Source organism: Xiphophorus hellerii, chromosome 18 (assembly GCF_003331165.1).
Source record: "Xiphophorus hellerii strain 12219 chromosome 18, Xiphophorus_hellerii-4.1, whole genome shotgun sequence".
Classification (NCBI taxonomy): domain Eukaryota; kingdom Metazoa; phylum Chordata; class Actinopteri; order Cyprinodontiformes; family Poeciliidae; genus Xiphophorus; species Xiphophorus hellerii.
The window spans coordinates 11,404,569-11,417,292 of record NC_045689.1 but is presented as its reverse complement, the minus strand read 5'-3'; the positions used below and the strand labels follow the sequence as shown (position 1 = coordinate 11,417,292).

The 12,724-nt window shown below is 37.2% G+C and overlaps 1 protein-coding gene across 10 annotated transcripts in view; it reads left to right on the top strand.

Moving 5' to 3' along the window:
• LOC116737426 (chloride channel protein 2-like) overlaps window positions 1-12,724 on the top strand; it is a 134,896-nt gene that overhangs the window by 70,123 nt on the left and 52,049 nt on the right. For 8 of the 10 annotated variants that reach the window (XM_032590550.1, XM_032590547.1, XM_032590548.1 and 5 more), the window contains exon 3: window positions 10,062-10,112. The exons of the other annotated variants lie outside the window; for them this stretch is intronic. In XM_032590550.1, coding sequence (XP_032446441.1) covers window positions 10,062-10,112 — 51 coding nt within the window. The remainder of the gene's footprint in view (window positions 1-10,061; window positions 10,113-12,724) is intronic. 10 annotated transcript variants of the gene reach the window in all.

Genomic DNA, 12,724 nt, shown 5'->3' with positions numbered 1-12,724 from the left:
TGAAGCTGCAGAAGTAATCTTTAAATTCAAAGTAAGTGTCGTAGCTTTTATCTACAGATGTATTTTTTTCCCTTTTGGATTGATTCTTATCAGGGTCTTCACATCTGCACCTGTAGGACATAGCTGCTCTGACTATCATGTTTCAGAGTGTTCGATAATCAGGTCTGCTGTGCAAAAGTGAGTGGCCTTCATAACTGAAAAAGGTCATTTAACATCATACTTAAGAGGAGCTGTCAGTCCAGTGACTGGACCACTCTTAATAAGATTCAGACCTCTGACTGCAATAATGTCATTAAGGGTTTGTCATGAGGGCCTTTTAATTTCAACCTGGCGCCTCTTTTTAATTAGTTATTGTCTTCCAGTGTCAATATCACAGGATATAAATTTTTTTTAAAAACCATTTATTGAAAAAATGTGAGTCAAAAGTGTGTGTAAACACAGATTAGAACGTAGATCTGACACTATGTATGCCTAATCAACCATTGTGATGATTGTTTTCATTACTTTGGTGACAGAAATACAATGCTGGAACCTCCTTTTTTGGGTCTGAACTGGATGTGGTTCTCAATGCTCAATTGCTAAGGAAGCTCAGGCTGTCTCGGACAACAGATCAGAAAGCTATAAATTAAGCAGCATCAGACAATCATCATAACAAGAATTTCTTCTTCATAGTCTGTCAGCATCACATGAACGTTCAGAGCCCTGCAGTGAACAGGGGATTCACGTGAATCGTCCTTCAACTTTCTCTGGTTTGTTAGTAGTGAAAACAAGGGTGTGTGTATGAGAGCAAGTGTGTGTGACCGAGTTACAAAATGAAGTGAGATAAAGCAGAACACAACAGGAAAATATGGGCTGTTAACAGGAGTTGGAGGAATTCTTTGAGATTCATGTGGCAGATGAGAAAAGGCTTCTGATTTCACCTTACTCGATAACTCTGGAGTGTTCCTCACTGGTATGTCTAACTTTTAAGACAAAACACACACTGTCCAACTAGCCCTACAAGATGTAGAATCTGGAATATTTCTCTTCTGTTATGAAATAATTTATTGAACCCAAAAAATTTAACCCTTCATCATCAAGACGTTATTCAGTTTAGAGCTAATATCAATTGTCAATGTTAAGTTTTAAAAACTTGACACTTTTAAAAACAGGATAAAACTGCACCCAAGTGTTGTACAAAGATAATAACACAATAAAATAAACTGATGAAAGAGAAAATAAAACTAAAACATCACAACAGAAAAGTTAGCATATCAGGTCTCAATTAAATGCTAATGAATAACAATATGTTTCAAGAAGCGTTTTAAAATGACCCAGACTGTACTCAGCTCTGATCTGGAATAGGAGCAACAACGGAGAAAGCCTGATCACATTTGTGTCAACTGTGTTGCCCTTTAACTGATCTCACCTCATTTAGCTAATTTCTGTTCTAAATAAGAAATCCCAGTTTTCCAGTATGTACAACTCATCAGCCTGGTGTCACTTCTCATTCTGTGACAGCAGAGAGCCCTCTAGTGTCATCAAAGCATAACTGCAGGCAGCTTGAACACCGTTTTTCCTGGTAGCTGATGAATCAGTCTTCCATTACTTCACCAGCTCTTGTACTCTTCAGATGGATCAGAACACCAGTAGAGGTGCCAGTGATTCAATTGATTAGCTCAGCAGGCCGCCACAATTATGAGAGATGTTGTTTGGACAGCAGTTCAGCCTTATGCTCACTTGTATGCCTGCAGGAAAAAAAGGCAGATATGAACACACAGCAAGGGAGAGCCATTAAAAATGTTGTAGAGGATGAAAGTACTTGGGAATCTGACACATTCAGACACTTTGTCATTTTATGTGCTTTATGGCTGCAGAAAATGTGTTAAGTGTGTACAAACAAAAAGAAACACACTGCTTACAGGAGACCCATATGTATCTATATTTTATTCATAACACACACTCGCATGTGCACGCGGTCTTTCTCATTTGTTGCGGTATAATGATGCTGAATGCTGCAGCCAACGGCATTATCAACATGTCATCAGCCATCTCTGTCCCCAAGGAGGCCGTCATTTTTTCAGCTCTCTTCAGTGTATGAGAGAGAGATAGAAAGAGAGAGTGGGGCTGTACAAGCTGTACCAGCCCCACTCCAGATATTCTTCTCAGTAAATCGCAGTGACAGCGGAGCAGCTTGAGCAGCAGGTTTTTTGTCTGCCAGCGGTGTCGCAGATTGTCGATGAGTCACAGCTGACTCGTGGCAGTTCAGACGACTATCGTCTGTTCATATGTAAACACGATCAGTTTGGATATTGTTATTTTGAAGAAATAAATAAAATATTCTGATTATTAGCCGCTGCTAATCAAAGAACTTGGCTTTTCAAATGTTAAAGCAACATGGCAAGAGTTTTCAGTGAAATTAGTCAATAGCTTTATAATATTGCTTGTCAATAAAACATCATATCTTGGTCAACTTTTCTATTTAGTTTCTTTTCCAAATTCCATACTTTGGAGTTTGATTCCAAATTCCAAAATTTATTCTTTATACACGGAACACTTTTTATCCTTTACTAGCTGACTACTGTGGAAATGGCTGCCATAAAGTCTTCATAAACTTTTATATCTGCTTATGTCCAAGTTTTATGTTTGGCCCATTTTGTTTTCAAAATAAAATTGACCTTTTTTTTTCCCATTTACTTCATCTTGTGTTGTGCATTTTTTTTCCTTTTGTTTTCTTTGCAAAAAAAAAATGTTTTCACATGTCTAAGCTATCAAATTAGGCACACAGCAACTGATCAGAAAACATATTCTGTTTTTCTTTTTTTTTTGTCTGCCTTTATTTCTGGATGCAACAACAAGCACACCACTGAACTGCACCAGTAATTGAGTATAATGATGATTTAAGGTTAATGATTTTGAATTTGTCTGAGCATAACATACAAAAAAATCTTAAACACAAAGCCCAACCATTGACTAGTTTTGCTTTATTTGGTTTCACGCTGTAATTTCAATTTCCTTGAGTTGCTGTATCCGCTGTATCTTGAACCTGCAAACCAAATGGCCCAAATTTCACCTGTAAATCCTTCAAGTTCTTCATTTAAAGTTCGGCTTCCCTTGTCCCACTGGTTGCACCCCACATCTTTCATTCCCTTACAAGATTGGGTTCAGTCTTGCATCAGCAGCTGTTGCTGCTCCTTTGACCTTTACAAGGCTACAGAAAAGCTGAGTTGATCTTTTTCTTCAGGAAACTGTTAATTTGTTCAAGACCAAACAAGCAGAAAGCTGTGAGCTTGTTAAGATTAGCAAGATGCACAGCTGCAACTCTAGATGCTAAAATTATCCAGTAATATATCTGTTCTCTTCTCACATGAGTGTTGTGCAATTCAGTTTTAATTTCATAACGCATTTTTTTTTAAATTTGCTAGAATCCAATTTGTTTCTTATTGAGTCAATAATGTATAATGATGTAGTGACTTGTGAGGAGGATTTATTGTTATATCCCTCATTTTACCACTTTCATTCCACATAGCGCTCCTTCATCCCTTGTAGCTATCTCAGGTTTTATAACATGCTTTCAAACTTTTCAAAGCAACAAGCTGCAACAGAAACATTCATTTAGTTTGACTTGCAGAGCATAGTTATTCACAACAAATCTTCTTGAGGCAGAGAGAAAACGGGTAGAACTTCTATCCATCCATTGTTTTCATTGCAAGTAAAGTTTATATTAAACAAAAACTAATTCAAGTTCTCATTCACTTCTTCCTAAATAAACCCAATTCAAGAAACAGAGTGTAATGAAGTAAAGTGAATCTATAAATATCCTGATTAGATCAATGCATTTTAATTCAGTTTATCAGTCTTTATATAATTCCTGATTGTCAAATCAAAAATGTTTTTTGGTGCCTGGAGACACAATCGGAGTGGAGCTGGTCAGCAGGTTTTACCACCTTATGAGCTGTACAATGGCTGCTGGAAAAGACAAGTGTTGTTGACATCCAGGAATGGTTGCTGCTCCTTGATGGTTGTGCAGGAGTCTCGCAAGGGTCAGAGATGTACCATTTGTTTTTCAGCCATTTTCTCATGTATATATGAAGTTCGAATACAAGTATTGAGTTGGGGGATGCAGCCAGCAGCAGTTTATTTGCATAAAAATGTCATTAGGCCCTAAATCAGCTCATTTCAAAAGGAATTTAAAATGAATGATTTTTATGCAAAAAATATAATCAATATTTTTTGTGTAGGTCATAGACAATAGGTCCTCTTTTAAAGTTATTTTATGGCTTTAGATATAAATACAGATTGATCTTTTATGCAAAACTTAATTCTTTCCTGGTTAATTCAAAGCACAAATAATGAAGCATTTCTTAGCGCTATTAAGTGAAAGTTTTCCCTTAAAACAGTCTGGCCTCATTAAACCTGACAGTAACTCTGAGCTGCAAAGCTGAATGATTTTCATCCCCCTCAATGCCTCCATTTGGAGAGCATAAATAGAAAAACAAGTGCCGCAGGAGTGAGCATATGGTATTTTCACCAACTGTTGGCTGTTCAACCAGCCGGTGCAGTCTGTGGGGAAAGGCTTGTTGCTGTGTGTGTATTGGTCAGCAGGGGGCGGCGTTGAACTTTACAGCGCTGCATTGTGACGGAGGCAGCAGGCGGAGGAGCTCTGGCAGAGATGAAAAGTGGACTTCATGGAGGAAGAGGGATCCTGGCAGGGCTTCTCTTCCTCTGCGGAGGAGTTTTTTATTTGTGTGTGTCTGAGTATAATCTCTGGGCATTCAGGAGCATCCTGTCAGCTTTCCTGTTCACACTACATCAATGGATCCTTCACAAATACTGTATGAATTTAGATATTATTCTACATTTTGTGAAGAGATTAATCTTAAAGGGATGGCCGTATTTATCTGAGAAAATCTTTCAGTTTGAAAATCAGATGTGACTTTTTATACTTTTGTTCTAAAGGTGGAAGACATGAAATTCTGAAGATACCAGGAAAAAATAGGTCCATACACAAAAGGTATAATCATTGCCATAGAATGTAACTCACTGTGATGCCACAAAAAAATCCCAGGTAGGCTTTCTTTAGTGAGAGCATTATACTTGCCAAGACAAATCCACATCAGCTTCAGTTTTTTTTTTTTTTTTATATATATACAGTATATACTGTAAATATATATATATATATATATATATATATAATATTCATTTTTCTTGTAAAAGAAAAGATGCCATTTAGAATCAGTTAGTCAAGGTTCTGAGGTTTTAAGGCATGATGATCTTTAACAAAAACATGGTTTCAAGGTGTAACTGTGCTAAATTAAACCTTGAACAAAATAGTGCCACATGATCTAAGAGAATTTATAGCAGAAAACGAACTATTTTTTCTGTTGCTTAAATAACATTGATTTCTGTAACCTTAATGTTATTCACAGAACAGTGGTTCCCATACTTCTGCTTCTGACCCACAAAATACCTGTAAGCAAGGACACAAGACAAATAATTTGTGTGTTAAATAGCTGTAAAGAATTGACTGGGGCAATTGGGTAAAACTGATGAAAGGATAAATTTTGTGACAATAACACCATTTGAAAATAGTAAAGGTTGTCAATTAAAGTGAAGATTCATTTTTTAATAAGACTGTACTAATATTTGAGAATAAAAAATGTTTGCAATACTTCAAAGTTATTTTGATATATAATACAATCCATCATAGTCAGTTCAGATGTTGCAATATCTTCTCCTCTCCTCAGAGGGAATTCTGCAACACAAAATCTGAATGAAATGTCTGCTTGTGTGCAGCTAATTTTGCTCCTGTACCAGTGGCGTTTACATTTGACTTTAAGTTGTTTGTGGCAAGTTAAGATGTTAAAAATGCTGACAAACCTTCGCTTCAGTCCTTCTTTCTTCCTCCATCAACTTTGTAATTGAATAAGGAACTTCAATACTCCTTAAAAAGCAAACATTAAAAAGTGACACCAAAACAAACCAGGCGAACTTCCAGCTACCACTAAAGTTGCACACCAGACTGTAACTTTGCCCACTTAGCTCTGTACCATCGCACCCCTACTATTAAGTCAATTAATAGCTGCAGCAATTGATGTAGTGATTCAAATTTGTTGATTTCATTAGCCTGAACATATTTTTTGGCAAGCAAGAATGATCTTTGGGAACCAATGACCTACTTCTACTTATTGTTTTTATGTTTGATTCATAGATGTAAGCAAAAGTATAGAATAAACATTAACTGAATTAAATTGTGCAGAGTAAAATACCATTTTATTTTTGGATGAACTTCAAAAATAAAATGTACCATTCTGTAGCAGTGGTGTTTACATTTGGCTTTAGGTCGTTTGTGGCAAATTTAGATGTTAATAATGCTGAAATTATTAGTATCCATGTTAGTATATGGATATTAATAAGCCAATATCAGCAACTAATAAGCTGATATTAGTTGCATAATTAGTTAGGCTATCTGCTGCAGCCACCTGCTTTCTGGACGGATTGCTTGTGGTTTTGTCAGCTGTAGTTGTAAAATGATTTGTGTCCATAAGAGTGATATGTAGCGCTCCTGCAGGTACCATGTCGAGACTGCATGGATCCTGGAGGACCCAAAATATTTCCAAGGAGCCAAAGTGTTCTTTTCTGTAAGCTAAAGCTTTCTTTTATCTAACTGACTGGCTTATTTTAATACCAGAAACCAACAGATTATGCATAAACAAACAACTTCTAGCCAACTGTCTATTTTTCCCCTTCTTCATGTTCATTACTTTGTCCGCATTGCTGCAGAGAGAATCATTTGTAAGCATGTGAGAGTCTACATGAAGAATCCTTTCTCAGGCTTGTTCACTGTTCCCCTCTTCCATGCTCAGCCTCCCACGGGCAACACACTCTAACACACAGTGGTAATACAGTTGAACACTTCAAGCTTTGTAATCATTCGTCTGTTTTAAGATATTCGGTCTGTAGTAATCATGACTTATTAACGATAGTCCATGGAAGGAAAGATGTTCAACAAGCACTGGGGTTATAGATGAGGCTTAAATGGATCCACTACTTGAACATGTTGGCCTAAATATATTGTAATTTTCTTATTAACCGAAAAAGTTATTGTTTGTGATACATAAAATGCATAATTATAAATAGTAAAAATGTTCATTCTTATTGTATTTTTAACCGAGATTGTTATTTTTTTTACCTGCGGATAGCATGCCAGGTAGATTGTAGTGGACTCAAGCCTTTAAAAAAAACAATGCAAGACATCAAGGTGATGCAGGCGGCCTATAAAAAGTTTAGATTAAGGCAAAATACCTCAAAGTTTTTATGTGGCATTATACGTGTGTTTTTGTTTTTACTTCTGAAATAAATGTTTCTCAAATGAAGACCTTTTGTTATAACTAATTATTTATGTCTTTTAAAACTCAATTGTAAGAAAGGTTGGCAAATATTCTCATGGCTTGTTTTTTACACTATATACGGTACTTGTGTTCAAAACGTCTATTTAGACGTGATAAAAATTAGGAGACTACACACAGCCTGTTTTTTTTTATTTAGTATCAGTTTTAACAGCACTGTTCATTCAACTAACCCAACAAAAACTGGAGAAAAAAAAAAGAACTGTAGATTTTTCTGTAAAATATAATTAAAAACAACTTCTGGTGAGGAACAAATTTGAACACCGCCACACATTTAAATGGTTGAAAATACACACAAGTTTGTACTCAAATTTAGTTTGTTTTCCTCCTTGATGAAGTGAAACTAAGGTCTTGAAAGAACTGTCTGGGGCCTTTAGAGAGGAGATTGTATCAGGTTAGTCTTGTGATTTAAAGCGGACTAAAGGAATTATAAATCATCTATTCAACTATGTGAAAAATAGTCTACAAGGAGAGAAACAACTGCTAACGTGGCCAAGGCTGAAAGTCCAAGCAAGTTCACTCTGAAAGCAGACCCAAAGTGGGGAATGGTTAAATTACTGGGAAAACATTCTGTTGGACAATCAAAATCTCAGTTTCCTCAAAGACTGTTGTGTTTGAGCATGCTGCAGGGAACCTATCCCGATTACATTACATGGTGCTGCAAACAGCATTTTGACTCTGACTTTCAACAAGTATAATCTTCCGATGGCGTAATCAGAGGTTAGACCATCCATCCCAACAGTCATCACCAGAGAGACTCACTGGGTCGCCAAAGTCATTGAGTTTCTAAAGCCACTGGGAGCTGTTTTAAAGAATAATGCTGCACCCTGGTCGAATTCCTCACAGTCTGTCGAAACACTGAAAAATGCAGAACTCTGAGGGTGAATAATGAGGGAGAGCAGGGTAAGATGGAGCATGCAGCCATGAGGAAGGGTGGTGTATGGATTGTTTCTTTAACTTAATAATAAAGTAGTGAAGGAATAATTGATCTCAAGTTTAACCAGATTAATTTAGATTTTGGAGCAACTTCTGGAAATATTTTTTGTATCATGGTGTTGAGCTTAAACTGCAGTATTACCTAGTCTTACAGTTGGCAAGAGTTACAGTGAAAACAAATTGCCTTGATGAAGTGCAGTTTGGGCCACAGATCAGAGCTACTGCAGTCTTCAAATGTGGCGCTGAGGTTACTGTAAATCACTTACCTCATTGCTGTTGATGGGCTTTACTGCAGCTGCTCCACCATAAACGGTGGAGTTTTATTAATGCCATGATTAATTTTTATGTGTTTGGATTGTGATATCAGCACATGCTTTATATAGGGCAACTCCTCCCCGTAAAACTGAGGCTTATTCGTCAAAGGCCACAAAGAACTTAGATGTTACTTTGCTACTAACTTTTTAAAGTCTAGTTTCCAACCTGTTCTATCTGTTGTATGCCTCATTTCGTAACCTTTCCCTGCTAATCTGATTTGTTGTATTAAATCTTTGCTTCATCTTCCTGATCTCAGTTATCTTAATCTCACTTTCTGTCTTTTTCCAACCTCTCTGACCTCTCCTTCACTTTTTCTTGTTTGCTCTTGCCACTCAGCTCTCTTCACTTCCCTCTTGGATGACAATCCATCAGCTTTTCTTATCCCTCCTCTTAGGCTGTGTGCAAGCTGAAGCATAAGGGTTACTGTGCGCCTTCTGCTCCATCCATTTGAGCCCCATGTTTTGAGTTATTACTCTCTAATCCTCAGTGAGACCAGAGCCTGTCCACAACTCTCTTTCCCCCCATACCTTACTGATTTGTTTCCAGACTGGGCTGAAAGGTGCAAACTTTTTACCCTTTTCATTTATTTTTTCATATTTGTGATACCAGAGGGAGACATAGTCTGAGGTTCCTATTTTAAGTGCTTATACATTAATTTACAAGTAATAGGTTTGGTGTATTTTGCATCAATAATAACTGCGTTGTGATGATCTGATATTGTGAAGGACTGGAGCGCAGCCAGCCACTAGAGGGTGATCAAAACAGCTTTCACATTTATTAATTTATTTGCTCAGGTATTCACAAAAATAACATGGATTGCATGATTTTTTTTAATACTTCAGTATTTGTATAGGTGCTCCAGTTGCTTGCAAAATCATTCATACACCTAGAACTTGCATTAAATAAAAAATATCAATATTTAGTTCATTTGTTTTATAATGGACCAACACATTCCCAATTTGGAATATGTGGTAAGACTTAAACGTTTCTTCTCACATTCTTTCTATTTAATTCAATTTTCCACCAAAGCACTTACTGGTGTATTTGCTGTGAAGCACGATTCCAAGAATATTGACTTTGAATACCAAACCATGCCACATTTACAGGTTTTTATTAATAAAAAGGGAATATGTGTCATTTTCTTTCAACCTCACAATTATGCATCACAAGGACACCAATGACATAATTATCTCTTGCCCCTGTTCGCCCCACATTGCCCCATCACTCTTTCTGTTACCTTGTACATTTGTTAAACTGCTGCATGTGAACAGGGCCTACATCCATCACAAAGTAATGATCTTATGTACTTAACTTTTTTTCCTGAAGTGATGAAATGAAAAATGGAGTTCTGGAGAGAGAAAAAATGCACACATCCAAGCTGTGTGTTGTGTAACAATTTCATATGGTTTGTTTGCTCTCCAGGGTCAGGGTATCCGTATGTTCTGGAGGCCCCAGCCCAGGATTTTATCTCTGGTAAACAAACAACAAAATGTATAACCCCCAGCTTTCCTTCATCAACTAAAATCAAATCCTCAATTTCACCTCTCCATTACTGCAGCTGCAGTACTACTTCATCAATAATATGTACTAAATGGTCATCAAGTGTTTCTGCACTGCTGTAATGCTTCCAAACAGTTTCCAGTGCTTTGGGATCTCTTAATGCCCCCACCATTTATATCAGAAAAAGCTCTGCAGACTCAAACTCCAGTGATTGTCTCAGTGCAATAAAGTTTCAAAACAACTCTGTGAAACACACAACATTATACACTTACAACTTCTGGCTTCTTATTAATCAACAACCAACAGGAAAATACCCCAGTGTGCTTAACATTGCTATTTTGCTGTATCAGTAAAGACTAACTCCACCAGCCTGGCCTTATTACCGCTCGCCTCCAGCCCTAATGTGTAGTCGGAAACAATGTCTTCATATAGATGTGTGTGTGTGTGTGTGTGTGCGTGTGTTTGTTTGTAATACCTTGTGGAGACCATTTTCCTGACACATTCTACATTGTGGGGACCCACTGCTCCTTGTGGGGACCGAAGCCTGGTCACCACAAGGGGAAATGCTGTTTTTAGGTCAGGGGTTAGATTTAGGACTAAGGCATGAATTAAGTGTTGGTTAGCGTTAGGTATGTAATGGATAGGGTTAGGGTTAGGATAAGGGTAAGGTTTAGGCTGTAGAAATGATTGGAAGTCAATGGGAAGTCGCCTCAAAGATAGCCATGCAAACGTGTGCATGTGATTGGGGAACTGAATACTTCTGGCTGGCTATGCAGTAAACTAGGAGTCAATAGCTCGTCACTGCAGCCTTTTTGAAATTGGTCATTCTCCATTAATATTATTATTATTATTATTATTTTACATTTTGTTTCTCTACAGTCACAAACCTCAATGTATTTTATTGGAATTTAAATGTCAGATTAACACAAAGTAGTGCATTTTTATGAAGAGGAAGATGTCTAAAACCTCAGATGGGGCTTTGTTTCCAGCCTATCTGAGTCAGTACCTTGCTAAATCAACTTTCTAGAGGAAACCAGCGGAAGGTTTTCTGGAGTATGTCTCAATCAGCTTTGCAGGTCTTGAAGCAAATTTTTTGCTCATCCTTTTAAAAAAAAAAAAAAAGACTTTACCTCAGTCAAACTGAATTTGGACATCTGTGCACATTAGTTTTCAAATCTTGTTCAGATTAACAATTAGGTTTTAAATTGGACCTAATTGAGGTCCAGTTTAAAAACTTAATTTTTACACTGGAGGCATTCTAATTCAGCATCATAGCCCTGGATGTAAGTTTTGGGCTGTTGACTTGCTGGTGGGTGGACCTCTCGGGTTTATGGTTTGAGCAATGTCCAGCATATGTTTGTTTTCCTTTTCCCCTCCTTTTATGAGTTGTGTTTAGGTCATCATATATGTGGTGCAGTTTGTAAATTCAAATGTGTTTCTACTTTATTCTTTTATGTATGAGCAAAGAGAACATGGTGAATACATAGGCTATGCATTTTACTGTCACTTTTGAAAGATAGTGCAGATACTGGGTGTGCCATTGTTTTGCTCTGAGGCTTGGTACGGTAGGTTGTGAAAGTGTAAATCAGCACACTTCAATGTCTGCAGAGGGCTGCAGAACAAAAGTGCCGAGTCTGCAATAGAGAGTGTGTCTTTGATGAGAAGGCGGGGCAAGAAAAGGGCAAACTATAGCGAAATAGAAAGCTGGAGAAATGAATGGACGCAAAGCTGTAATGAAAGCATGATTTGAAATGGAAAGAGGTGGAAAAGTTAACACAGGAAATGGAAGTAAAGAGATGAGTGGAGGAGTTGATTTCAGAAGTCTGGAGAGGAGATTGATGAAATGAATGACGATGAAAAGAGAGGGGCAGAAGAGAGAGAATAAAAACAAGAATTGGGGAGAGTCTGCAATCCATCTTGTGAGTTTTGGTTCACTAGGCTGGAGTGCAGGAAATGAAACGACTTCTTCATTTTGATCTCGCTGAACGTGTCATACTCACAAGAGGGAGATTAGCAATTGTTTAATTATTCAAGCTAGACATACACAAATCTGCCCAGATTTGCATAGTTTAAAACCTCAAGTACTTCATGGAGTTTCCTTCTGACATCAGGAAGGAAACATGTCAGTTTTCCAATTGTTGAGATACTGTTTTAATACAATTTCTAAATGATTGAGTCATTTAGTCCTTGGTGTAAAATATCACCCATAAATGGAGAACATGTAGGAGCATCACCTATCTGCACTCTATCAAGATTAGCTGTGAATCCATCTGTTGCACGCTCAAATAAACTACAAAAAACTCAAGAGCTCCATCTCAGACTCAATGGCCCTTGATGAATCTATTTGTAAATCAGTTTTCTCTTCTCCAAGGTTGTATCTTGTACAAGACAATGATCTCCAATAACAGTAAATGGCAAATAGCTTGCATTTGTGTAGCACTTTACATGACTGAAGAGTCCTCTACGTTCACTTTCTGTTTGCAGCATCAAGAATGAGTTTGGTCCAGTGATTCATCTTCAAATCATAACTTGAAAATTTTAAATTAACATGGCTGCAAACGTGCAATAAAATTGACAACTGCATA